The sequence below is a fragment of the Doryrhamphus excisus genome, chromosome 18 (assembly GCF_030265055.1).
Source record: "Doryrhamphus excisus isolate RoL2022-K1 chromosome 18, RoL_Dexc_1.0, whole genome shotgun sequence".
NCBI lineage: Eukaryota > Metazoa > Chordata > Actinopteri > Syngnathiformes > Syngnathidae > Doryrhamphus > Doryrhamphus excisus.
Genome location: NC_080483.1, coordinates 4,081,816 through 4,109,211, shown reverse-complemented (window position 1 = coordinate 4,109,211; position 27,396 = coordinate 4,081,816). Strand labels below are relative to the sequence as shown.

General features: G+C 41.6%; 4 protein-coding genes across 9 annotated transcripts in view; 2 read left to right on the top strand and 2 right to left on the bottom strand.

The window, feature by feature from the left end:
- The window catches only part of esyt1b (extended synaptotagmin-like protein 1b), a 31,620-nt gene extending 30,385 nt beyond the window's left edge, over window positions 1–1,235 (bottom strand). For both annotated transcript variants that reach the window (XM_058055732.1, XM_058055733.1), the window contains exon 1: window positions 638–1,235. In XM_058055732.1, coding sequence (XP_057911715.1) covers window positions 638–1,006 — 369 coding nt within the window. In that variant the 5' untranslated portion in view covers window positions 1,007–1,235. The remainder of the gene's footprint in view (window positions 1–637) is intronic.
- A 2,485-nt stretch (window positions 1,236–3,720) lies between these two features.
- Window positions 3,721–7,358, bottom strand: zc3h10 (zinc finger CCCH-type containing 10). Of its 2 annotated transcripts, none has more exons than XM_058055503.1 (3): window positions 7,207–7,358; window positions 5,147–6,422; window positions 3,721–4,526 (listed from the first exon to the last, which is right to left on the bottom strand). In XM_058055503.1, exons 2-3 carry the CDS (start codon window positions 6,284–6,286, stop codon window positions 4,014–4,016), a joined length of 1,653 nt encoding a protein of 550 aa, XP_057911486.1. In that variant the 5' UTR covers window positions 6,287–6,422; window positions 7,207–7,358; the 3' UTR covers window positions 3,721–4,013. The 2 variants fall into 2 exon arrangements, with proteins under 2 accessions (XP_057911486.1, XP_057911484.1); XM_058055501.1 differs by lacking the exon at window positions 7,207–7,358 and adding an exon at window positions 6,712–6,954.
- Window positions 6,934–8,412, top strand: LOC131106437 (dnaJ homolog subfamily B member 9-like). Of its 2 annotated transcripts, none has more exons than XM_058055508.1 (2): window positions 6,934–7,285; window positions 8,116–8,412. In XM_058055508.1, exons 1-2 carry the CDS (start codon window positions 7,042–7,044, stop codon window positions 8,280–8,282), a joined length of 411 nt encoding a protein of 136 aa, XP_057911491.1. In that variant the 5' UTR covers window positions 6,934–7,041; the 3' UTR covers window positions 8,283–8,412. The 2 variants fall into 2 exon arrangements, with proteins under 2 accessions (XP_057911491.1, XP_057911490.1); XM_058055507.1 differs by having other exon boundaries at window positions 6,941–7,285; window positions 8,092–8,412.
- Window positions 8,413–8,484: 72 nt separating this feature from the next.
- On the top strand, window positions 8,485–18,014 carry si:dkey-28n18.9 (sorting nexin-6). 3 transcript variants are annotated; one of them, XM_058055504.1, is made up of 15 exons: window positions 8,485–8,706; window positions 8,840–8,950; window positions 11,003–11,110; window positions 11,532–11,592; window positions 11,708–11,832; window positions 14,259–14,342; window positions 14,430–14,504; window positions 14,580–14,610; window positions 14,838–14,925; window positions 15,752–15,791; window positions 15,877–15,963; window positions 16,506–16,595; window positions 16,872–16,937; window positions 17,015–17,145; window positions 17,567–18,014. In XM_058055504.1, the coding sequence occupies exons 1-15, from the start codon at window positions 8,701–8,703 to the stop codon at window positions 17,754–17,756; spliced, it is 1,293 nt and encodes a 430-aa protein (XP_057911487.1). In that variant the 5' UTR covers window positions 8,485–8,700; the 3' UTR covers window positions 17,757–18,014. The 3 variants fall into 3 exon arrangements, with proteins under 3 accessions (XP_057911487.1, XP_057911488.1, XP_057911489.1); XM_058055505.1 differs by having other exon boundaries at window positions 8,489–8,706; window positions 17,717–18,013; XM_058055506.1 differs by having other exon boundaries at window positions 8,491–8,706; window positions 17,015–17,154; window positions 17,567–17,709.
- The last annotated feature ends 9,382 nt before the right edge of the window (window positions 18,015–27,396 follow it).

Genomic DNA, 27,396 nt, shown 5'->3' with positions numbered 1-27,396 from the left:
ACAAATAGGGTGCAGTGCTGCGAGAAACACTGTAGATGCACATATGGAATGTATATTGTTATATCATAATATTGACAAAATAACAATAAATAAAATACACACATGGACTGAAACGGTATGACAATTAAAATTGTTACAAAGTAAATAGTTAAAAACAAATTAATATAAACTATTCAAATAAATGAATGTTAAATGAATTTAACACCTCTCAGTGTGTACTTTTGTACGTATGTATTTTAATCTCTAAACGTCATCATCGTTTAGAAACGACATCACTACTAAAACAATTGCTGATCGTGGGATGACATAAGATTTGTAACGAGTAGTCTCTCTGAAGAGCATCCTCATCTTACACAGCAGCTGACTGCTTCATGCATTCTATTTACCAACACCCTCATGGAAAATCACCCAGACAGAAATGATCCACAGGAACCTCAGCTGGGTGTGGCCATATGACGAACATGTGCTTTATTTCTGCATGCCCATTTTGGGCTCAGTCATGCACCAAGATACTTCGTGTCCTTTCAGTGCAGGCTTGCAGTTGAAGATGCTGAGCTTCAGCCAAAGCACATACAGAAGCAGACATGACGTCTTCGTCAAGTATCAATAAAGATGAACTTTAACATTTATGTCTTACCCAGGCAGGTAGATCTTTCTTTATCTTGGACATTTTTAAGTGGCTGTGCTCCCGCTCGTCGCAGAGGAGCTCCATGGCCGACTTGAGCCTCTCCTCCTTGGCCTCCCGGGCGTGCTTCCACCCGGTGTACACCATCATCCCGCACACCAGCAGGCTGGTGCTGACCCGGTAGTATCCTGCCAGGTAGACGGGAAGCAAAGCCCCCAGACACTTCCCAAAAGTCCACAGCACTGCCACGGCGCCGATGCCTTTGGCCCGCGGAAACGTCTGCACTTCGCTGCCGGGGCTCGGTGCATTCTTCTCGGCCTCGCCCGGGCCAGCACCCTCGGCGACTTTCGGATCGCTCGGCTCAGATTTCTCGCTTTGCATTGTCTTCTTTCAGCCTTGGAACTCCCGGGAATGCCCGTATGACGCAAAATGTCTGTTAAAGAGTGTCCTTGCAGGACCAAATTCCTTATACGTACATTGATCCGACTAAGTGCCTTAAGAGCTGAACTGCATGTTTTCTAGTTGTATTCTATTGCGTCTTCTTTTAGTTTGGTTGAGTTTGCTCTTAAAAGTTCTGCTCTTCGTTCTCTCACAGTCCCGTTAACTGAATGAAAACACGCCCACTGGAACAAATGTGCATCCTTGACTCCTTGGTAGGCCGATCGATCCAAACATCGATACTGTCGAGGAGCGAATCAATTCGATACAAGCGTGATGATGTCGATAATACTATGTGTTTTGTTGTATTATTCACATTTTTGGCATTGTCATATTTATATATTATTTGCAAACTCAGGGAATATCTTTTTGGACATGGGATGGCTTTAGCGGCAAAGGATTTGATTTGAGAAATGACAACACTTACACTTATTTTTGGAAGAATTCTAAAAAGCTGATGTGAAACTGAAATGATTTGAAAAGGTGCACAAATCTGAAATTTGGAATGAAACACAGGAGCCGTTCAGGAGCTGAAGCTAGACTGAAATGCTGTGGAAATATGCTAAAACATACAATGAACCATGCATCTCTGGGTCTGGATCCATGCGCTCTTCCAGTTGCGATACCCAACTTTAACTATGGATGGATGGGTGGAGGAATTGGTAGCACACTTCTCTCGAGTGAGCTGAACATTTTCATGTTGGATTTTCATAGAAAATATCAAATTACTGTCAATGTGGGAATGTTTCCAAAAGTCGGTTGATGGTTGCAATCAAGAATTTATGTTATCAAGAAAGCAGAATTTGTTGTCTTGTCAATTCTGGCTGTGATATGAGGACAGTGACCGCTGTCTGACTTTCCACCTGCAGACGGCACCATTTAAAATGGCCATTTATTTCTAACGAAAGATTTTCACAGAAAATATGAAATGACACTAAATGTGGGAATATTTTGAAAAACCTGAATGGGTAGTTCACCTGTACTGAGTGAGCTGAACATTTTGATGTTGGATTTGTTTGAATTGGTGAAAGGGGACCTATTATGCTCATTTTTCGGCCATTTAGAGCAGCTACACACAATAACCGGCACAGAGAGCTTTCTAGATATTACAGAATCTGCACCTATTCCATCTGTATTTCTTTGGATGTCCCGTGAAAACAATCTCTTTTAATTTCTTACACCCATGGCTGCTGTGGTCACTTCCAAGTGCTGGCTTGTGCCGCTAGCTGCGATCCCAACTTCATAGTAGTGGGGGGTGTCACTGTTGCCAACTATCCGCTTTAAGACAGGTGTACTTATGTTGTCACTATAGGTGTGGGAGCTGCTTCCTATAAGATTAGTCTTCCTTTCTCACCAACTGTTGCGTTTGTTGAGACAACCACACGGATGTCATGTTGCTGTGAAAGCAAAACAAGTTGACATGTGACTCCGCCCTTTTTCAAGTATAAGACACGCTTGGTCTGCGGATGCAATATTTATTTTGTGTGCGGCAACACGGGCAAATACACACACATCAATGAATTCACAAAAATGTCTCCTGTGGTGTGCATGACTGAACAGACCACATCACTAAGTTAAATAGTCGTTTAGAGTAGTCCCAAACCTGGTTCAAGGGGTGCACAAGTCTCTCTACTACCCTCTGGTGGGGAATCATAGGATTACGCTGCCTTGCCAGCTGTAGGTATGAGGGCCACACTGGAAGAAAATGTCTAAGAAAATAAAGATATGCAACAAAAAAAAGGTCTAATATAGAAATAAGAAAAAGTCTTGAAAAAAATGTGCTATTAATATAAGGTTTGCAATTCCAGAGGAAAAATTGTATGAAAATCCGAATAGAATATATTTTTTTAAGTTGTAATCTCCACTGTATTCGTCAGGAAGGGCATCCAGAATATAAAGGGCTCAAGCCAAAAATCACTATGCGGATCAAAAAGACCCGCTGTGGCGACTCCGTAATCAGGAAAAAGCTGAAAGAAACAAACAAAAAACTTTGAACTTATTCTTTGAAATTCATATCATTATACACCACATACTCCTACAGTGCCTTGCCAAGTGTATTCACTCCCCTTAAACATTTAAGCTTTTGGTTGTTGTTATTGATATAATTTGGTTTTGACAAAAAAAATCCCCTTTCAAGTCAAAGAAGAACAAAAAACTACAAACTGGTATCAAAATATGTCAATGCGAAATAAGTGTTTGCTTAAGTATTCACCCCTTTTAAAGTGTGCACACAGTGCAACAGTAAATAGAGATCAGACTGGAGAACTGACTGACATGCATGAATGATTACGTATGAACGCATTGCTTCATTCACACAGAGGGCTGCACGCAGTCAGGCGATCGGGAAGACCTGGGTTCGAATATCTGCTTGGGCATCTCTGTGCGGAGTTTACATGTTCTCCCCGTGCGTGCGTGGGTTGGCCATCGGATAAGTGGGAGTGTGAATGCATGTGTGCCCTGCGATTGGTTGGTGACCAGTGACCAGTCCAGGGTGTACCCCTCTCACGCAAAGTCAACTGGGATAGGGCCAGCAAACGTGTTGAGGATAAGCAGCGTAGAAAATGGAAGGATGGATATTTAAATATTGAAGTGAATACTTATCTATTTTTAAATTACTGGCACAAATTCATCAAAAAGCTCATTTGCTTTGATTAAAACATTGGGGTGAATACTTTGTCATGGCACTGTGTAGTGCTTCTATCAGGTAAAACAACAACAGAGATTTTCAAAGTGCGTCGCAGTATCCCTCAGAGAATATGATACTGTTGGGACCGCCTCTCCCCAAAATAATGATTTAGTGGAAAGCCAGTTACTTCCGTTTGTATTATTCTGACTTTCTTCTCAATTTAAAAATGACATCAAATAAAAGTCCAACTACCAGTGTGGCCCAAATCCTCCTTCACACGGTACAGATGGAGACTGTGGCAGTACCGAAGCTTCTGAGAAAGAGTTAATGAGGCAAAGTGGTGATCCTCATGCTCTGACTGGCAATGGGGTACGACACCATCGGCGTGGTGGCGTGACTCATGGTGATGCCTGGCAGAGGCTGCGTCATTGACACAGCCACTGGCGCCACGGACACAGCCACGGGCGCCATAGAAACTGGTGGAGCCATACCCTGGGCAATGGTTTGTGCCAAGGCGGCCGACAATGGCGTGATCTCCGGGTTGAGGTGAGGGGGAGGCGCTGTTGGCGGAGCGGCGTTGGTCGGGGGGGCCGCAGGAGCGCCAGTGGGCGCCACAAGGTCCTGCTGGGTGACCGGCCGAGGCTGCAGTCCTGTGCTGCTTAGGGTGGTGTGAGTCTGGGCGATGCTGTGGTTGTAGGAGCTGACTGCACCTACAGGGGCTGCCAGGGTCTGCTCAGTGGGGGCCGGGGTGGAGGACAGCGCCATCACCTTGGTCTGACTGCGGAACTGGGCGTTCTGCTCCAGGAGAACTTCGTTTGTGGCAACAAGGTTTGACACCTGTGAAGTCGAGAATGTTTACAAATAGTTCTTGTCAAGTAACAACCAGCACAGGCCTGTCATGATAACAAATCAATTCATCACAGTACATAAATACAAAAGAACTCCATTTTGCCGACCTCAATTTATTGACACGTGCATGTGTGTTTCTTTTCTCTCTAACAAACAGGCTGGATGACAAGAGGTCTCACTCCATCAGTCTCAACACCTGGGAGTGTTGGTTCTGTAGCGGAATGACTAGAGTAAGTGAACCCTCCTGTCAGTCAGTCTCTTTGTGCCATTGGGGTTTGTTTATGTAGTTTATTTCTTTAATTGTATTTAAAAGCCTTTGACATTCCAATGACAATGTTAAATGCTCTTGAGAAATTAATTGCTGATGATGTACTCACATTGTTATGCCATATATTTCTTTTTAAGGCCCACACCCTTAAAAAGGTGAAGGTGAAGTTATTCTCTGCCTTGGTAATTGGTACTTCATGGGGGGGGGGGCTAAGCGTCTTTGTATATTCAGCCTTTTTCCGACACCGCTGCAAGCCAGGGCCAATACTCGCACGCCTTGTTTGTCGTCAGCCAGTGATTGCCATTTAGAGTTGAATCATTGAATGTAGAGCTGTTCTCACCTGTTTCTTTAATTCTTCCACTCTCTTCCTCAGGAGGTTGTTCTCTTCCTCCAGAAACCTGTACTCCAGAGGGCGTGTGGGCAAGGTGGCCTGGACACCAAGCTCATAGTGGCCTCCGACGCTTCCATCAGCCAGTCGTAGCCCCTCTAACCTCCGTCTCTTGATCTGGAGGGCGGCATGGTCCAGTGAGCCCTCCAGAGAGCCGGAATCAAAGAGCCCGCCCTCAAGCAATGGGTCGTACACTGTCAGGGAGCTCCTGTCGTACCGTCTCTGTCCTGAAGGACCTATTGACAGACAGCCACTCATTCCTCCCGCACCGACACTTCCGACACCCGAGAGGCCTGGATCTCTGCACCCGCCCATACTGGGGCAACCCATCCCAATCATGTTATTTCCAACCCCTGCACCGACAAGTCCTGGAATCCCCCCACATGTTCCTCCTCCTCCACCACCTATAGCATTTCCAGCATTCACCATTCCACCAGCACCAGGCCCAATCACACCACCCCCGGAAACCCTGGAAGGTTCATATTCATAGTCCTTTTGGACATGGCGGAATTTACACTTATTTCCTCGCTGACATTCCCCCTTCAGGAAGTCTCTGCAGATTGGGACCTCCCCTCTGCTATGGGGAAGATCCATAGGGGAAAGGCCAAGCCGTGCTGCAACTTTTCCTCTCAGTCTGAGGGGCAGCTCTCCTGTTTTCTTATAGTAGTCCTCATCCTCTTTGGATCCATGCACAAATCGACAGTTGGAGCGCAGGCACTCTTTATTCTGATGATCATGGCAGAAGATGAACTCATTCTTCTGCACCCCCAAGTCAGGCACTTCATTAAAGTCAGGATGCTTGAAGCGACAGCGCTTGCCTCTCTTGCAAACATTGCGAATAAAGTCTCTGCAGACGCCATCCAGCGCCAGCCCAGCACCTTGTACTCCGCTGCTCCCGTTCCCGCAACTGTTGCCGTTGCCGAGTGCCCCGCCGCCCCCCATCCCCCCAGAGCCGGACAGATTGCCACCAACACCCCCTCCTGACCCTCCTCTGCCCTCTGCAGTGCAACCAGAGCCCGGTCCTCCCTCCTCGCTCAGATTACCACCACTTCCACCGCCACCTGACAGGTAGGAGCCGTCCCGATCAGGCATGGCGCTCGGCCCAGCTCGGGGAGAAAACAGCACTCATGTGTATGAGGGCTACTGTATCCTGGTGACTGTTTGCATGTGTACAAATGGAAGTCATGAGTTGCGCTTTCCCTCGGATCCAGCCTTCCTCTGTCAGGAGCTGCAAAATACAGCAAATTAGACTTCCTTAGAGGCAACACAACTTGTGAGGGCTACACAGCTCAGAACAACGTGACAAAAACATCTCAACATCAATAACACCAGTGACCCTGGTTATCAGTGTTGAGTAGGAGGCAACAATTCGTTCATGCATTGAAATTACTGCTCCAAAACAAGCAATTACAGTGTCAATGTCAGATGAACAACGTTGGGCTAAATAACACGTCGTGCTTGCTAACCTTATGGGAAATCAACGCTATTACGCTAGTTAAATGCTAAAGCTATCTTACCACAAATATGGTAGACGGCGATAATCCACAAAGGCACTCAAAAACACGTCACCCTAACAGAAGCAAAAAGTCCTTGTCTTTGATTAAAAAAAACGCGCCGGTGTTGTTTAATTATTCTTGAAGGGCCTCGATGATGTTTTTACACATTGCTAGAGGTTCCTTTTAAAACCACCGAAGAAGACATTCTTCTTCGCTGTTTTCTCGTAAAGTGCTCATCTGCCCCTACTGGCAGAAAATGTGTATTTCATATGTTTATGTGACGTATCGTCATTTGTTTGTGTGCTCAAAAGCCGTCTTTATTTTGTCAAAAAGGTGCCCTTGCATGTTGAGATGAAGCAGTTGGTTAAAACAAACAAACAAAACATGACAGTACGACCGTGTCTTGTTCTCCTGCTGCTCTTCCTTCTTTTATCTCAAGCAGTAATCAGCAAAAGTTACTACGAAACACTCAACGTGGAGCAGACGGCAAGTGAGAGGCAGATAAAAAAGGCTTACCGCAAACTTGCCCTTAAATACCACCCTGATAAAACCAGAAGCGCCGACGCAGAGACGATTTTCAGGGAGATTGTCGAAGGTAAACCCATCTAAACAACGAATGTATCTGGTTGTCACAACGCAGCTTTTATAGAAATCACCAAGATAGCAAATCAAATATCTGCCTCAATGGTGTTCTTTGCAATCACACGCAATACACTCTTTTGAAACACAATAACAAAGTAAATGCTTTCATATTTATACAGATAAATGAATGGCATGCCCCCAGAATTCCACCAAGGTTGATAAACAAAATAATGAAGGGTTGCATTTGTTTGTGTGTCCCTATATTAGCATTTGGCGAATGAATGGAACAGAGTGTAGTAGCCATGGAGGAGAAAGTTAGCCGTGATGGTGAGCAATAGACGTGGGCAGGGCTCGGTGGACAATAGTGGACAATGTTCACTAGCTCTGAGCTGAGTAAGAAATAAACTTATATCCTGCGTCCGCACCTCATTATCTGAAACTTTGGCATTGTTTAAGACGGGAATAGAACATTCTAACTACATTTATAGTTCAGAGAAAAAACATATTAGGTCCCCTTAAAAACGTTTAATTGTTGCAGATTTCACTTATTGCAGGCTATTTTTGATAACCTATCCCTCGCAATAAACAAGGGAACAACGTACAATTTTTTTATGGTTTCCCTGAATTTTGTCTGAATAATCTGTCTTTAAAACATCTAGTTTGGTGATATGGACCTGAAAACACAACCATATTGTAATTTGCAACGTACCTATAATAGCTATTTAATATGCAATCCTTCTGTTGCAGCCACCTCGTGGTAGAAGAGTACATAGTGCCAAAGCATTTAATTGCAGAACCTTTCTTCCTTTTGTTCCCAAGCGTACACTCTGCTCTGTGATACAGAGAAAAGGAGGCTTTATGACAAGTTGGGCCATGATGGCTTCCTGAGCAACAACGTCTTGTTGGAGTCCGTAAATGAAGACGAGAGCGGCTGCCTCTTCTGTTTTGGGGACCTGGAGGACATATTTACTGATAGTTTTACAGAGGAGCTGCACTTCTACGAGGATTGAGGACAAAGAATCGCTTCATATATAACATGTACTGTACGTTCATAATAAAGTCTTGTGTTTTATCTTCAGTCTCCGTAGTGTGTGTTATGTTTTATTGCATATGTTGTAAATTCAACACTTCTTTACAGATCACCAGTTGGGCCGTCATGCCCCTTTTTCCTGTGTGGGTGTGTCGAAAGTTACTGACTAACACAACATTCTTTTTTTTTTTCCTCTTTGGCCAGCACTTTAGAATTTGGCACAGTTGTACTCCCCATTTCTCATCAAGCCAGCGTGCACTTTGACCCAAAGGATATCCTGTGCTTTCTCAGCATTTGCAGCTCAACTGGAGAGAAACGATCTTTAGAGCTTTTATGCATTTCTATGAACACATAGAGACATTTTCCCAAAGCTGAAAACGAGAGAGAAAACCTTGACGATGATGGTGAGTACAGCTGAAAACCTTTATTATGGCAGCATCTGACAATCATGTGACAGCCGTTTCCACAGACAGAAGTGTTATTTGTGATGAAACATAGTGGTTCGTGCTGCAGCTAATAGTTTGTTTGATTTGACAGACAGAGGCAAAAGAAGAGGCATCAACTTTGAGTGTCCATGGTCACAGCGTGAAGGTTACAGAGGTGCTGAAAGAAGTGGATGGACTCACATTTCTGATAGTCTCTCAAAAAGTAAGACAAATCCATATGAATTCAAAGCACTAGTTCAAATGCTTGGTGACAGAAGTAAGAGTCTAATGTGTAAATATGGTCACGCAAAAGTGTCAGAATGACATGTTTTCCATTTGACGATGCTCTCCTGGAAATGTATCTGCAGATGAAGATTGTGTTTACTTTGTGCAAGGAGTGGCCTGTCCCGCCAAGCACCATAGCACTCATATACAATACTCAAGTCCTGCAGGGCTAAATTTTAACCCACATGCATGTAAAGATCTGTACTCATTCTCTCGATTTAAACATCTGTTGTACATTTACACACTATTTACAGGCTATTAGTAAGTGCTGAGAAACACTGAATAAGTATCAGTCATACACATTTGTTTAGCCACTCACACATAATCTGTCTATCTCTTCACAGTACGCATAAATACAGTCTAATTTACACAGGAAGAAAAATACACTCATCTATTGTGCCTGTCCATTCACAGTATTAGTACTTAAATTATTAAGTACTTATAGTACTTGGGTATCTGTCCTCTCATTCGTGCATCGTTTACACTTCTGTCTATCCATTCACGCATAATATAAACACCTGGGGTCCACTCAGATGATGTCACCATCTCCCTGTTTAGTCATAACAACATATAAATGTCTGTCCATTGACAAATTGAAGATGTATCTATTCACATATAATATCACTATTTATCTGCCAAGACATTCAAACATGTATTGTTAACCTGTCTATTCATTCACACATCAAATAAACACTTGTTCATTCACACAAATTTAAACACCCCTCTATCGATTCACACATAATGTAAACATTTATTTATCAGATAGACGGATATGGATGGACTCTATCCATATAATACACAATCTAAACCTGTGTCTATCCATTTACACACAATGTCGCCATTTGTATGCCCAGATAACACGTACCTCTGTCTGTCCATTCACACATCATTTAAACATCCGTCTTTCCATTCATAAATCATTTGTCAGTTCACATAATTTCAACATCTATTCACACAAAAAGTGAACATTTGTCCACCCACTCACCCATGCTTTAAACATCTGTGGAAACATCTGTGTTCACACATAGGGATCTAATTTTGTGGCACAAAGCAAGGTGGCGCAGGGTGGCACAGCATGGCGCACCCCATGCAGTGGTACTGTCGTCCAGCGCACCACTGTGCACAGCCAATTTCGTAGATTGGGCTGTGCTGAGATGGGCGTGGCGGCACACTAGGGGGAGGTGTACACATTTTTAGCTGGTGTGCTGAAAGATCACCAGCTCCGTCCTGGTCTGTTCATGGCGCAGGCTAAGCGCACCTAAATTGACTGACAGGCGCACAGTGCATACACTTCACCAAAACCTCACAGGCAGGTTTTTCAGAGTGTCAGGCACATTTGAATGCAATAAACAATCACAGCAACCACTATTTAATGTAACCGTCTGAACCAGCATGTACATGTTGCTATTAATTATCCCATCACATGTCAGATCAAGATAGACGTCACGCATAATGGCAACTCAGGAACTCAACCTGACGGCAGCTGAAAGTATAATGGCAAATAATGAGTTCACATTTTTCAGCCAACCACAAACAGTCACAGCATGCAATATGAAGTATGTATTCTCATCGACTTACCTCATCTCATGAATCTCGTTGAATAAATCGGTGTCTAAAGGATTTACCTGTGATCGCCCATATTTCTCAGTTTTAATCTTTATCAGGGCTGATTCTCGGCATGCACATATGGGGTGCTCTGTTTAATGTGACTGTCAGGAACATAGGTGGTCTACATGTCTATCCATTTACACTAGTCCATCCACACAATGTAAACACCTGTCTATCCATTTACACATCATAGAAATATCTTTCCATTCACACAATGTAAACATCTGCTTATTCATTCACACATAATGTCAACATCTGTCTGCCCACGTGCCTTCTAATATAAACTATCGATGCATTCATCGGGAATCCATTTTCACGTAATGTGGAAAGATGTGAACCTCTGTCTATCCATTCTCACGTTTGTCTTTCCTGTCGGGTGCAGCTATCTGGAACAGGGGAGTACCACGTGGACCGGACCTATGAGGACTTTGAGTGGCTGCAGCAGCACCTGTTTACTCAGGAGGACGTCCCCGGAATACAAGGGGTCATTGTCAGTAGTCCCACTCAATGTATTTCTTTGACACATTTCTCTATAAACAGTATCAGGAGTAGATCAGATAGCACCTAGACTTTATTTGCTAAAAATATCATGATTAGGGCTAATCAGATCAGGCTGTGCACAGTGGTTGCGGATACAATGAAGATAAGAGTGATTTTAGTACTTCCTGTTTGTAAGCTACTGAATAGTAAAGTACGTTTGCTATTCTTGACTGTCAATGCAGCATAATCATACCAGGAAGTATATTTGGTTGTGCAACACTTCCTGTATACTGGTACTGTGATACCACTGTTTGTAGCGGGGGTTATGTGGCATTTATCATATAGAATGTGTTCACAAAGAATTCAATAGAAAAAATGCCACATTGTCTTGGAAAACAATGAGTCTTTGTAAAACGGTGCTTCCCCCCCAGTTTCCTCCTCTTCCTGCAAAGGCTCAGGTGAATTCATCAGGAAAAATCTTCAAGCAGCTTGGTGAGCACGTGTTGTGATAAAACTTGGAATTTACACTTGAACTTAGAAATTGAATCATATTCTCCGTTTGCTGAAAGTTTTATTTAGTACTTTGAGCTAAATAGTTTTCCTGTAGGTTTCTTGGCTTTGGAAGAGTTGCAGCCATACTGTGCGGCACTGCAGACCTTCCTCCACCAGGTCGCAGCACATGACATACTCGGCAAAAACAAAGCTTTGGAGATCTTCCTCACCAGCTCGGAAGTGAGTAGAGCAACATCGTGGAATCTAATCAGATCCAGTCCATGGGCGGCACATCCGTGTGTGTTAATGATGTAATACATAACAGTTTGGAGTGCTTGTCGTATGACAGTCATCCTGCTATCCCAGTTTATGGCTCACGGAGGAGGATGATACAGGGTACGTTCTAAAAATGCAACTTAACAAGAAAAGAGAAAAAATAACAACATATTATTGTGGGGAGGGGGTCATTTTAGTAGCAGCATTGAAATATTAAAGGAAATTATAATGAGGGCGTTTTTAAAGCCATACTATTATGAGAATCACACAAAACATGAATAAAGCGGTACTTTAGTGGAACGTTAAGTTGGGGGAAATATATTGTATGGGAATAAGGTGAATACATTGTGGGAACATTTGTAAAAGAAAGTTTGAAAATAATAATGAAAAAAAGAACAACAGCAAGAATAAAGTCAAAATATGACGAAAAAATTTAGTAGCATACAGTTGAAATGTTACATTTTAAAAAATTAAGTCATAGTATGACAAACAAAACAAATTATATTTGTAATTTTTGGGAAATTAAGTTGGGGCGGGAAAGTCATAAAATGGAATAAAATCATAATACTGGATTACAAGAATAACATGTCTACAATACAGGAATACTGGGGGTGAGCAAATAAGATATGCTTCTTTTTGTTCCGTTTACGATATGTGGAACTGTGCTATGTGATGTACTCCAGTGTAGCTTGAATGCATGTTCAGAATTACTTTTATTCATAATATCTATAATTATTATTACCAGGGTTGGAAAATAAAAAAAAAATGCAGAAAAGGGGTTAAAAAAGCTGACATTTTATGAGAATAAAGTTTCAATATTAAGAGAGAAAATGTTGTAGAATACAGTTGAAATATTAAATACATGTGTTTTAGAGCTGCACGGCGATCGAGTGGTTAGCGCGCAGACCTCACAGCTAGGAGAATAGGGTTCAATTCCACCCTCGGCCATCTCTGTGTGGAATTTGCATGTTCTCCCCGTGCATGCGTGGGTTTTCTCCGGGTACTCCGGTTTCCTCCCACATTCCAAAAACATGCTAGGTTAATTGGCCACTCCAAATTGTCCATAGGTATGAATGTGAGTGTGAATGGTTGTTTGTCTATATGTGCCCTGTGATTGGCTAGCCACCAGTCCATGGTGTACCCCGCCTCTCACCCGAAGACAGCTGGGATAGGCTCCAGGCCCCCCCCGCGACCCTCGTGAGGATAAGCGGGAGAAAATGAATGAATTAACATATGTTTTAAAGGGGACCTATTATGCATTTTTTTTGCACTTTGTATTGAGTTGTGCACTCCTATAGAGCAGGTACACACCATAACCAGCACAGAAATCGTTCTAGTTCTTCCAGAATCTGTACTTATTCAACTGGATTTCTTTGGATTTCCTGCTTCACGCGAAAATGGGAAATATATAATGTATTCCACCCACAGCCTGTCTCCAGTCACGCCCACTCCGCTGTGGTTGTTCCCACTCCAGGGTTTATCCCGCTGACTGCGAACATAACTTTATAGGACTTGATAAACGGCATAGGAGTTCATAATAAACGGCAACTTATCTTTTTAAAATTTCGGCTTTAAATATACAGCCATATGTGTTGGAACCCGAATCCAATCCGGAAGTAGAGACTGGACATACAGTTTTCTCAAGAAAAGAGGTTACTTCAAAACGTTTCTCAATGGTAAGTAGCTTTAGCATTTTTGCATTTTTTTCGACAGCATCGGTAACGGGTAATGTGTTTTGAGAGACGAGCAGTGTTTACAAAATTTGGGTAGAGCCACTAGTTGTGGTGGGAATAGTCCAGCTGCATACTGGCCCATGTTCACAAAACAGTCCAGTGTGAAATGCCGTTGACAGAATAAAATCCATTTCCTTTGCTGGTAGGGAATCAGGAACTCCAACCGCTTGTGCCTGATGATGGCGTCTTTAGGAAACAAATGTGGCTTTCCCTTATGAGCCATTGCTAGCAAGTAAACAGAGGGGCAGGGCTTGGGAGAGGGCAGAGGGTTTATCTGGCTTATAGCCATGCCATATAAGGTCATCTCCTCTGTGACATCACAAAAGGGCAGTTTTACCACGCCTTTTCAAACCGAGCGTTTTGAGCCAACCCAAACTTCTTTCAGGGCTCACCCTGCAACCCTCATTATCTGAAACTTTGGCATGGTTTAACAGGAGAATACAACTTTGTAACTACAGTTATAGGTTGGAAAAGTGGAAGAAGCATAATAGGTTCCCTTTAACCTTTTAGCATGCTTTATAAAATGCATCCTTTCATTTTTCAGTTTGTGACCCTTGCTGGAAAGAGTTTGGACACACCTGTGTTAGGCACGAAATGGGTCTAGGTTCTTCTGGGTTTTTCAGAACAGTCAGCATGATTCTCTGTCTCCACATGCAGCCGCCAGGTCGACAGAGAGCAAGGAAAAACATTTTCAACCGACTGAGTCAAGCTGTGGAAGAGATGAGAAAAGAAAGCCATAAGGTGCTCAGCATTTACAAAAGACAGCGTGTCACAGAATGTCAGTATTTACCCTGAGAATGTCTCACGGCGTCCTGGCTGCCTCTGCAGGATGTTGACGACTTCTTTCAAAGCAAACGAGACATGAACCTCACTCTCACTGGCAGCACCAAAAATACTGTGGAGGTGAGTCCAACTCCTTCCTTGCACACAAACCTGAAAACCTCTTTCAGTTTTGATTTTCCATTTTCTTTCCTGTAGAAATTCCTGGATGTGGTGCTGAGTGAGCAAAGTAAGAACTGGAAAAATGTGGTTAAAGTGTAACTTTATTTCTATTGCCGTCATAGACAGTTGAAGAATAATTGATCATGTGTTCAAGGGCACAAGTCGAGGGACGAAGAAGCTTTTAAAAGCCGTTTTTGACTTTGTGTTGCAATGACATTTTTGTGGCCAAATCACAACCCAATCACACAATGACATCAGTTTTTATGCGTAATACTCCCTAATGTGCTCATGCAGAAATAGCAGTGGCCTGTGGGCACTTTGCAGCCTCCCTGCATCTGTGTGTGGAGTCAGGAGACGATCCTGACAAAGCAGCTTTTTCCAAGTAAGACTGGTCTCAGTTCTACATCACACTTTAACGCTATTGGGTTAGTTCAGGGGTGTCCAATGTGCGGGTCGGGGGCCAATTGTGACACATGGCTGTTTTTTTGTCCCGTAGCACATTCGAAAATATAAGAAAATATATTACAGAAAAAAAGTTGAATTTTACGAGAATTATGTCATAATAGTTTGAAAACTAATTACATAATTTCGGTATTTTAAAGTTGAAATATCAAAGAATTTTTAAAAACGTTTGAGAAATAAAACAAAATAAAATTATTTTCCAAAAATCTTGGGAAATTAGGTTGAGGAATTTTTAAATAATATTATGCAAATTAAGTCAAAAATATTATGGGCATTATAGACGAAGAAAAAGAAAAAGAAAACGAAATGATACATTGATACAATGAAACATTGTATCATCAAAGCCAGCCTTACCAAATGTGGCGCCTGAGGCAAGATTATCGGTTATTTATGCTTCACAAATAAATTGTTTTTATTTTATTTTATTATAGTGTTATATTGTGTTTTATTTATAAGATGTGTCCCCATAAATTAGTCAATAAATCATAATCATAGTAATAAATTGTAAAAACAGCAATCAACATCAAATATCATCTTAAATAACCACACACACCATTCAATAAGTAAATTGAATAAAGTAATTATACACAGTACACCAAATAATTTGGTATTATAATTTAAGGTCAGCTCATAGTTGAAAGTGAATTTCCCCCCGAATTTCTTGTTCCATTTTCAGCTCATATTAGTAATTGAGTTATTTACTCCACACATTCATACACTAAGGCAAACGTTCTTTCTTCATACAGGATTTGTGTGAAATTATCAGACATCTTTGAGTCGATGAAGGTAATTTGTGCTTGTGAGAACATAGAGAAACATCTTCCCGCACCACTTTTCTGTTGTTAAGAGGCTGTGTGTTGCTCACATGCAGAAGAACATGGCAAACGTTGCTAAAAATGACGTCAGCACTCTTGGGCTGGGTCTGGATCTTGAGTCACGCTATCAGGAAGCAGAAAAGGTGCCCGACTTTCCTCATTTCATGAGAACAATTACAGTAATGCCTCATATTTAGTTATTGCTATTATAGAACAGGGTTCAATTCCACCCTCGTCCATCTCTGTGTGGAGTTTGCATGTTCTCCCCGTGCATGCGTGGGTTTTCTCCGGGTACTCCGGTTTCCTCCCACATTCCAAAAACATGCTAGGTTAATTGGCCACTCCAAATTGTCCATAGGTCTGAATGTGAGTGTGAATGGTTGTTTGTCCTGTGATTGGCTGGCCACCAGTCCAGGGTGTACCCCGCCTCTCGCCCGAAGACAGCTGGGATGGGCTCCAGCACCCTCCGTGACCGTCGTGAGGATAAGCGGTAGAAAATGAATGAATGAATGAATGAATATCTCCTCCAGGGATGATAACCATCAAAATGAATCTTTTATACACTTTAGAGTCATCTGTGAAAATGACTTCTTTCTTTATTGGCAATATGACCTAATAAATACCTTTTTTGAGATACTATACATTCTTTGTGTTTCATATGTCACACACTTCCTGTTCATTGCAGGAGATGCTTTTCAGAAGGACCTGCAAACTGGTGGAGTTGGAGACTGCCAGAAAGAACGCAGAGAAGGCGAAACCAGTCAAGAAGGCAGCTGTGAGTATGAGTATGAGTAAACTGTGTTTCAAATGGAGTACTTTCGTGAGTATACTTCATTGGTACACTGAGTAATAGGGATGCTCCGATCGATCTGCAACCGATCAGTATCTGCCGATTTCCATGAAAAATCACATAATCGACGTTCAGTCCATTTGAGCCATTGAACCCTGTTGTGCAATGACACCTTGTGCCAGCAGGTGTCAGCAGAGTAGTGCTTGTTCACGCTGACAATTAAGTGTCCCGCATGTGTAATCCACTTGAATTTTTCATCAGTTGGAGGATGTGAAGAAAGCGGCAGAGACAGAGTTTGATCATATTTGTGAAGTGGCGAAACAGGAGGTGAGGGACCTTGAGTCTGACATATATTTCTGTCAAAGCCCATGTGTGTATATTCATGTGAGCGAGATGTCTTGCAGATAGAACACTTCCAGGGTGAACGAGTTCAGACGCTGCAGCGAGCGCTGGTGACCTGGTGTGAGAAGCAGCTCCTCACGGCCAGAGAGAGCGCAGAGCAGTACGACCATCACCTGCAGGTCTTCAGAGAGCTGTGAGCCCGGTGTGCACCGACTTGGTTCAAACACAACATGTCAATGTTAATGAGAGATGCTCTGATGATGATTGTTGGTAGCCTGCACACTACACTCCTTTCATGCTCCTTGCATGTTTTGTCACCAGGATCATCCCACTAAATAAAAGTGAGAAGAATTCCCCCAAACCGGTTTCTTTCACTGTTGCTTTTTAAAAATAATGTTGTTTAATTTTTAGAATGTGCCGTGAGCTGCCGGCTCCAAATGGCCCCCGGGCCAGACTTTGGACACGCCTAGGTTATGTTGTCATACACAGTTATTTATTTGGGATATGTCTCCATCTCGTCAGCTTCTCAAGCCTAGGGTTTAGCAGGTTCATCAGCTGTGCAAGGACATTGCAGCAAGGACAAGCTCAGTTTGTCTTTCCTTTCTCTCTTTCAGCCCAACAATCTCCCTCACATTTGTTTTCAATCCATCCTCCCTCCCCACCCTGAAAGCTAAACATTCAGACAAACTTTTTGCCAATAAGCTCAATGTCATCCTCCCCTCCCCGAGTGGCCCCAAGAACCATGGCGTGCTCCTTCTCATCAGGTCTCATCAGTTCCGGGCCTGTAATCTCTCCATTGGGTGAATTAGGAGGAGTGGAGGTCCATTTGTGGGACGGAGTGAGATAGATGGCTGCTCTCATAAGAGGAGAGGCCAGAGAGGAAGCGGAGCTTGTTGAACAACGCTTCTCTAAAGGATCGACGTCCATCTCACCGCAAAGCCTTTTCCTTTGTCCACCAGGAACAGACTTTGGCTGTTCAACTGAATAACTCAGAAATGCATATTATAATTTATGAAAATGCTAGTTGGTTGTGTGTAATTGATAGCTTTGTATTAAAGGTGAAAAAGCCTATTATTAGTATGAACGTTATTTTCTAAACATATTAAATATTTCAACTTTATTCTTAAATTATTTGTCAATTTTCTTTTCTTGGCAATTCCCACCCACACATTTTTGCTGTGTTTTCTTCCAACTAAAGTTTCTTTTTCATTTCTTTTTCATTTTGACTTTATTCCCATAAAACTTTGACTTTATTGTCATGACTATTTCATGCAACCTAATTATAAAATATTTTTACTTTACTCTTGTAGATTTGTCAATTTTTTACATTTTTATTTTTTATTTTTATTGTAAATTATATTTTTAGAATGTGCCGCAAGCCGCATTTCGGACACTCCTGTCTTATACAAGTAATAGGACAGGAATAGCAACAGTATCTTCTAAAACAGGGGTGCTCACACTTTTTCAGCATGCGAGCTACTTTTAAAATGACCGAGTCAAAATGATCTACCCACTACAAAAATGCAAAACATCTATTTATTTTCAAATGTATTTAGGATTATTTGTACGTACAATGTATGTTGATGTACCTTACATAACAAAATGAGCCAATATCGCAAAACACACATAATTAACTATTAACATTTTTTGTAATTACCTGAGTTTACTTTGATGACTTGCACTGAATTGAATCAGCCAGGGATGCATAGTCCGGACAGTAGCTGCTGATAGCCAGGTTAGCCAGGCAAACGCACTTCGAAAAAGACATTGTGAAAAAAAAGTCCACCTCCGTGATATGTTTTTGCCTTTTTACTTGGTCCAGCTCCTTCACTCATTTTAGTGACCATAAACTTTAGCGTGGGCTTAAAATCTGACGCAATTCGCCGACTAGCTTAGCACTTTGCATCGTTGTTTACGCATGAGCGGTGACCTAAAGGTCAAAATTCAGTTGTCATCTGACTGGTTGTCCTGTATGTCAATCAAGTAACGGGGATGGATGATAGGCTGACATCGTAAGTTCTGCTGCACTTAGAGACGTTGTTTGATTGGTCACCCGAAGGGCAACATTCAGTTGTCATCTGAATGGCTGCCCTGTATATCAATCAAGTGACGGCATTGATGCTAGGATGATATTTTTTTAATGTCACGCCGCGATCGACCAGTACCACCTCCGCGATCGACCGGTAGATCGTGATCGACTTAATGAGCACCCCTGTTCTAAAACATCTTGGAAGGTTCTGGATTGTTCTCCTGAGAACCTTTATCCAAATGTGTTTGCTGTCTTCAAAGGCAGCAGCTGTACCATTACACTGACACATGATGGCACAAGGGTGCTTTGTGCGCAAAGTGGGATCCCCCTAGATCGTTAGGCCCTACAAGGCACTTGTTCTGCGTGTAGTGTTGGGCAGTCTGTTTGCAAGTGAACTCTGATACGGTTAGGTTCAATTGACCTCAAATGTCAACGCTAAACAGACTGAAAACAGCAACATTGACAGGAAAATATGCAGAAATGTAAACTGTAAAACTGTAAAATAAAATGCGTTGGAAGTCAACGGTGACAACGCCATTCCCAATTTTAGCTGTTAGTGAAATCTAAGCTGGTAAAAAATGTCTACAACTCATTCATCATGAATAGATGGTCATGTGATATGTCACAAAGCTGCCCAATCAAGTCCTTATTTTATGTTAATGTTCTTTACTGTGCAGGCTGTGGTCCCATGACAAAAATACCAGTGGGAACGCTTCCTGGGAGACAATAAAGTAGTATCTTTTTTCGGCCCAGAGATGGGTTGGGGCCATGCATTAGTTTTCTTCCCCTTGCTTTCCATGGCGACTGCACACAGATACGCCCACATTAATAATGAGAGCGCGGCTCAGCTGAGTGTGACCCAGAACAAGGACGAGGAGAGATCACCGCATCGCTGCGTGTGTTTTTAGTGTGAGAAAAGAAGAGAACAGAGAACGGATCTGCTGAAGGACTGCAAGATTTGACAGATAGAAGAGGCAGGCAATGGATGTCTGAATGTGCAGCAGTTCAGCAGCTCAAGTACAATGGGGCGGGGTGGGGGTGGGGGGGTGGTAATGGTAATGGTTTTATTTCATTTGAACATGCATCAGATTACAATTGAGTGCATCCCATAATCAGTTCACAGTTCCTCATGTCCAAAAGGCGTAGGAAGAAGCAAAGCTTATTAAATCCTACCCCTCCATCTGGTGCTTTTACAATCAGTAACTGTTACATTTGTTCACTTCCTGCTTTCCTAACATAGTTAAATTTTTTAAACTTTTTGTCACATACCTAAGTACGAGGTGATATGAGCATCCAATGCCATAATGGGTACCATAGTAAGTGTCAATATAGTGATATATATAGCACATCATGACTGGTTCAAGACTCTTCATCCTTGTATTTAGCAAACATCAACTGCTTGTATTGTTTCTTGAAGTGGCTCATCGTTGTGCATTGTTTGAGGTCCTTACTCAATCCATTCCATAGTTTGATTCCACATACTGAAATGCTAATACTGATTTACATACTTATTTTTTAATGCTAAATAATGTAGTCCTAGCATATAAGTGTTTCAAATGTACTTCTTCCCTGAGATCATATTTCTCCTCTCTTGTAGAGAAGTATTGGATGACATTTTTAGCTAATTGGTTATTTTTAGCCTTATGCATTATTTTAGCTGTTTGAAGATGAACTATATCAGCAAGTTCAAGTATTTGTCATTTTAGAAATAAGGAGTTAGTATGTTCTCTGTAGGTGGCATTATGAATTATCCTTACTGACCTTTTTTGGAGTACACTTAGTGAGTGAAGATTGCTTTTATAGTTATTAGCCCATATTTCCACACAATAAGTAAGATATGGTAGAACCAGAGAGCAATAAAGAGTGTGGAGTGATTCTGATTGAGAACAAATTTTGCTTTGTTCAATATCGAAATATTTCTGGCCACCTTATGTTGTATATTTGTAATATGAGGTTTCCAGCTCATATTTTCATCTATTGTGATCCCCAGAAATTTATTTTCCTTCACCCTTTCAATGTCCACACCGTCTACAGTAAAGTCTGGTTATATCGGTTATATCGAAGTACTGCTTATTACGATACTATTTTCATTTCCCGGCAAATTTCTAGTCTTTTATGATATAATTAGTTCTGTTAGTACGATACCCGGTTATTATGATAATCCGGTTACTACGATGCCCTTTTCATCTCCCGCCAGCCAATTTGGTCTGCTTATATCGATACAAAAGCAGCTTAAATCAATCTTTGCTTAAGGATTTCAATACCAAAAAAGAACACGGCGAACGGCTGCTTCCAGTCAACTTTATTTTTCACACTTCCACCACCAGAGCACAGTACACACACCGATTCCCGCACTTCCTGGTTCACAGGTCATACTCAACCGCCCCACATAGCTGGCCAAACACATGCCTGCAACAGAAGAACCAACTGACATAGCATACACACCTATTCCAACGAAGACACAAGCGTACAAATACATGTATTTAATTGTGTTGTATTCAGATATCTTTTTATCGCTTGCAATAATCACTGTTTTTCATATGTACATGCTGGCGTTCGTGGTTTCTCTCGTGTGTATAGATTCTATACACACGAGAGAAACCACAAACGCAGTTGGTTCTTCTGTTGCAGGCATGTGTTTGGCCAGCTATGTGGGGCGGGTTGAGCATGACCTGTGAACCAGGAAGCGCGGGAATCGGTGTGTGTGCTGTGCTCTGGTGGCGGAAGTGTGAAAAATAAAGTTGACTGGAAGCAGCCGTTCGCCGTGTTTTCGTTGATGTTTTTGCTTTACAATTTTTGACAATGTCGATGATTTCCTTTTTTGTTACATCTGTCAGAAACATAGAATTAGGATTCCTTTCTATTGTTTCATTCCTTTCCTTGCTTGTCCTTTGTTTCGGAACCCCTTCTTCTTGTTTGGGTCCAATATTGACAAAGTCGTTATTGAACTTTTCAACTGTCTCATCCATATCATCATTATAGGTGTTTCCCACCATGAAATAATTAGGGTAGTCTGTCTTTTTGTTACTTTTCCTGATAATACTATTTAGAATGCCCCAGGTTGCTTGAATATTGTTTTTGTGCTTGTCTAATGGTTGGCTGTAATATTCCTTCTTACATGCTCTTAGGATTGTAGTCACCTTATTTTTACAAGTCTTATATGTTCTTTTTGATTCTTTAGTCTGTTGAAGAATGAATTTCCTGTATGAGTGTTCTTCTTGCAAGCATTAGTAAGTCCTTTTGTCATCCATGGCTGGTTGTTTTTCCTTTGCTTCTTTGACTTTTCTCTCCAGGGACAGTTCTTATCGTACAGCTTCATATAAGTATGTAGAAAGTGTTCGTATGCTTCATCCACATGTTTGGCAATGTACACACACTCTCATTTTTGTTCTTCTAGATCAGGGGTGCTCACACTTTTTCAGCATGCGAGCTACTTTTAAAATGACCGAGTCAAAATGATCTACCCACTACAAAAATGCAAAACATCTATTTATTTTCAAATGTATTGAGGATTATTTGTACGTACAATGTATGTTGATGTACCTTACATAACCAAATGAGCCAATATTGCAAAACACACATAATTAACTATTAACATTTTTTGTAATTACCTGAGTTTACTTTGATGACTTGCACTGAATTGAACCAGCCAGGGATGCATAGTCCGGACAGTAGCTGCTGATAGCCAGCCTCAAGCACACTTCCAAATGTTTATCAGTCATGGATAATATCCGTATCATAATATCCGTATAATATTCCATATCCGTATGGAAGTGATATGTTTTTTGCCTTTTTACTTGGTCCAGTTTTTGCCTTTTTACTTGGTCCAGCTCCTTCACTCATTTTAGTGACCATAAACTTTAGCGAGGGCTTAAAATCTCGCAATTCGCCGACTAGCTTAGCACTTTGCATCGTTATTTACGCATGAGCGGTGACCTAAAGGTCAAAATTCAGTTGTCATCTGACTGGTTGTCCTGTATGTCAATCAAGTAACAGGGATGGATGATAGGCTGACATCGTAAGTTCTGCTGCGCTTAGAGATGTTGTTTGATTTGATTGGTCGCCCGAAGGGCAACATTCAGTTGTCATCTGAATGGCTGCCCTGTATATCAATCAAGTGACGGCATTGATGCTGGGATGATATTTTTTTTAATGTCACGCCGCGATCGACCAGCGATCGACCAGTACCACCTCCGCGATCGACCGGTAGATCGCGATCGACTTAATGAGCACCCCTGTTCTAGATCCTTCTTGAAAGTGTTGACTCTGTCCTCTGAACGTAGTCTTTGGACAGTCTTTGTAGCCTCCGTTGGTTGTTTGTTGTAATGATGGTTATAAATCGTGAACAAAGGAAGATGATCACTGATGTCTTTGATTAGCAGGCCACTAGTGGTTTTGTTATCAAAGTCATTGGTGAATATATTATCGATTAGAGTGACACAATGGTCTGTTATTCTACTTGGTCTGCTGATTTTGGGAAACAAACTTAAGCTGTACATTGTATCTATAAAATCGTCAATTACCTTGTTCTTGTGTGGATTCAGCAGTTCGATATTGAAGTCTCCACATATGAAAATTGTTTTTTGATTGTTATCTGAAAAGGTTGTTTTGATCCAATATTCAAACATTTATATCCTTGAGAGCGGCGTTCTGTATAAACAACTTATGAACACGTTTTTGCTTTTTCTTTACAGATTTCAATTGTTATGCATTCTAGGATATTGTCAATAGCAACTGACATATTCTTTACCACTTTGTAATGTAGTTGTTTGTCCACATACAGGGCGACTCCTCCTCCCCTCGTGTTGTTCCTGTTGATGCAGGTCATCGCATAACCAGGTTTCCGAGATTGCGATTACTTTGAAAGGTTTCTTGAATACAATCAAATGTTGTTTGATGTTGTCATATTTTGCGTACATGCTTCTGCAGTTTATACGTATGATTGACAACTTGTCGCCAATATTTAAATTGTTATTGCATTGCTATTCTGTATAATAACGACAGTCAATTCTCATAGGTGAAAAAACATTTGTGTCCGGATCGATGTCCTTTTCCAATTCCAATTGTTTGTGATTTGTTGAGCCACAGGTGCCCAATTGCAGATCTTCTTGTATCATAATGGTGATGTTTAAGCTGTTTTCCATTTTCAAGTTGGATCAATCTTAGAATTGTTCCAGATCCACAATATTTTTGACAACGAGCACACTGGCTTCCGGTCCTCCATTGAACTTGATGAAAATTTTGCGGTTGGCACTCCACGTAGCTTGAATATTTCCCTGCTTTCTCGGGTCACATGCTTTCTTCGCAATTTCAGCATTACGTTTGGTCAGGTGGTCATTCATGTAGACATTTGTACCTTTCAGCTTCTTTCCTTGTTTTAGTACAGCGGTCTTAGATTTCCTGTTAGTGAACTTGATGATGACGACCAGTGTGGTTCTGTTCCTGCCATACAGCGGGATGCAAGTGTCCATGGATTTGATGTCAACATCTACCTCTTTAGATGTTAAGAAATCCACTACTTGTTGCTCCGTTGAGGCGACGTCCATGTCGTCTGCTTCCTCGCTGTTCCTGACTGCCCTGGCATAAGACCTGGGTTTGATCTTCAGCCTTCAGCCCCGTCACTATTATGTCCTTCATCCTTGTATTCTGATCCATGTCGTCGATTTTTCAGCTCCTGATTTATTTTGTCTTTCTCCTCCTTATCTTTTTTGATGATGGTATGACGTTCTTGCAATTCTTTACATGTCTTTCAAATCTGTCATCTCCTTCATTAGGGTTTGAACATGCTCATCCATCTTCTGTTCCAATTTTTCCAACTTCAGAGTCACCTTTTGCAGTTCATTTCCACCTTATTTAACAGCTTCAATAGCATCTCTAGTATGCTCTTCATTAGCGGCTGCGGCATCAGGGGGAGATCGCTTCCAGGGGGAATCGGCAGCGGATCTTTGAAGACTTTCTCCGTGTCTATAATTGTGTCCGGAGTGCTTCAGCCCAAGCGACATGAGTTCACAGGTACACTTCGATCCCAGGTACTTGGGCCGGGAGGTTCACTATTTTGTCCGCGGGGTGAACCCTTCCCCTTGGATCTCCGCATAGTTGCGATTGCCTAGGCAATCGCAACCTTGTCAACACCGACCATTGTTAGCCTGCTAGCTTGTTTTACAACTGTCTCCGATATTTAGTGTTCGTTGTTATAGGGACTATAGTCTCTCACCACTCAATGTTACAGCCTGGAATGTCCCCACAAAGGTTCTGAGATGTTATGGAGGTTATGGAGGCTAAAAGCTGCCACCAGCTAGCTAGCCACCAGCTTGCTAGCTAGCCTTGTAACGGCTGTCGACTCATTACTGTTCATTGATGTGGTGAGTTCAGACCTCCCTTGTCTTGAATTAAGAGTTCTCAGCAGAGTAATTGTGCTGACAATTGTGCTGAGTAAAAGTGCTGACACGAGTAATGGTCGGGAATATTCCCAACAAAAACTTTAAAAAACTTAAAAACTAAACTAAACTAAACTAAATCGGAAGAACTAAATGTGAAACACTTACATGCTAGGACTACGTTAAAAAGCCATACCATTTCAGTATGTGGAATCAATGATGAGCAAATTCAAGAAACAATACAAGCAGTTGATGTTTGCTAAATACAAGGATGAAGAGTCTTGAACCAGTCATGATGTGCTATATATATATATCACTATATTGACACTTACTATTATGTTATTGGATGCTCATATCACCTCATACTTCGGTACATGACAAAAAGTTAAAACAAAATTTTAAAATAAAAAATAAAATTTAAAAAAGTAAAACTATATTAGGAAAGCAGGAAGTGAACAAATGTAACAGTTACTGATTGTAAAAGTACCAGATGGAGGGGTAGGATTTAATAAGCTTTGCTTCTTCCTACTCCTTTTGGACATGTGTAACTGTGAACTGATTATGGGATGCACTCAATTGTAATCTGATGCATGTTCAAATGAAATAAAACCATTACCATTACCAGAACTCCGGCAGCAAAGCCAGAGCTCATGCCGCCCATGTCCGTCCTTGTCAACAGGAAGTGACGTAGGCTAGAATATTTTTGTCAGTGCACACATTTTGGGTTTTTTTGGGTGTCCAAAGTGTGACCCCTGGAGACCCGAATTCAATCCCACCCTCGGCCATGTCTGTGTGGAGTTTGCATGTTCTCCCCGTGCATGCGTACTCCGCTTTCCTCCCCCATTCCAAAAACATGCTAGGTTAATTGGCCACTCCAAATTGTCCATGGGTATGAATGTGGGTGGGAATGGTTGTTTGTCTATATGTGCCCTGTGATTGGCTGGCCACCAGTCTAGGGTGAAGTTGGTGATAACAATGAGTATTTTCACCTCTATCACAAAGATGAGATGCAGTTTATTCTTGAAAATATATTACTCTTTATTACATCTATATGTGTTGCTTTACATAATATCAAAGTGGCAAAAGTTGCTTTCTTTCATTTTTCACGATGTGGCCCCCCCTTCATCGGTGCAAAAAGGCTGGCCAACCATGGAGAGGAATATTCTGTTACGAATGTTAAGAAAAAGCAATATGGACATGAGATGTTTATCGGCATTTGTAAACACATGCTGGTTACATTATGTGTGTCATGAATATGCAAGAGCTTCTCTGCTTTATTGATCATTAATCTGCCTACCTTATGTAGTCAGTCTGCATTTCTTCATTTACAGTGTACTGTGGAAATATAAGCATTTGATCCCATGCTAGATACTATACAATAACACTTATTACCAGGAATGGAATATTTTCCTCTCTATTCTGTGTGGGTACTGCAACGTGTATGTGCTTATCTAAAAAATGAGGTATAAAAAATGAAGGAAGACCTTTAAAATGCAACAGAAGGCACCCTGTTCTTTAATTAATCACACACACACACACACAGTTTCATTACACTGGTCTACGATGCTTTTTGACGTGTCTCTTATAGTCAGCCTCAGGGTCATCCTGACCGCATTCTAACAGTCATCAGCCACCATGGATGGAATCCACTGGTATCTTCTCTCCATAGCTGTGATGTCCTGGTGGAATCATTCCCCTGTGCTCATCACTTACTTCTTTGCAGTTCAATGGAAATGAATCTAGATGTACTGTACACGACAAGGGCTTTGTAGGACTCCAGGCGGTTTGCCACCAGCTGCTTATAATTATCTGCCTTGTCGTTTCCAAGAAACTCTGATGCAAAAGTCACTTTCTGCAACCGTTCATGAAAAATCTCTACATGCATGCATTTTGTTCACATCCATGAGATAGATTTCTGAAAATAAATACAAAACATTTTACGTCAAAACTCTCAACATATTAAAATCAATGTACTGCATTACGTATGTATGTTCTGATAAGCTACCTTATTTTGCATAAATGTCCTATTTTGACCCAA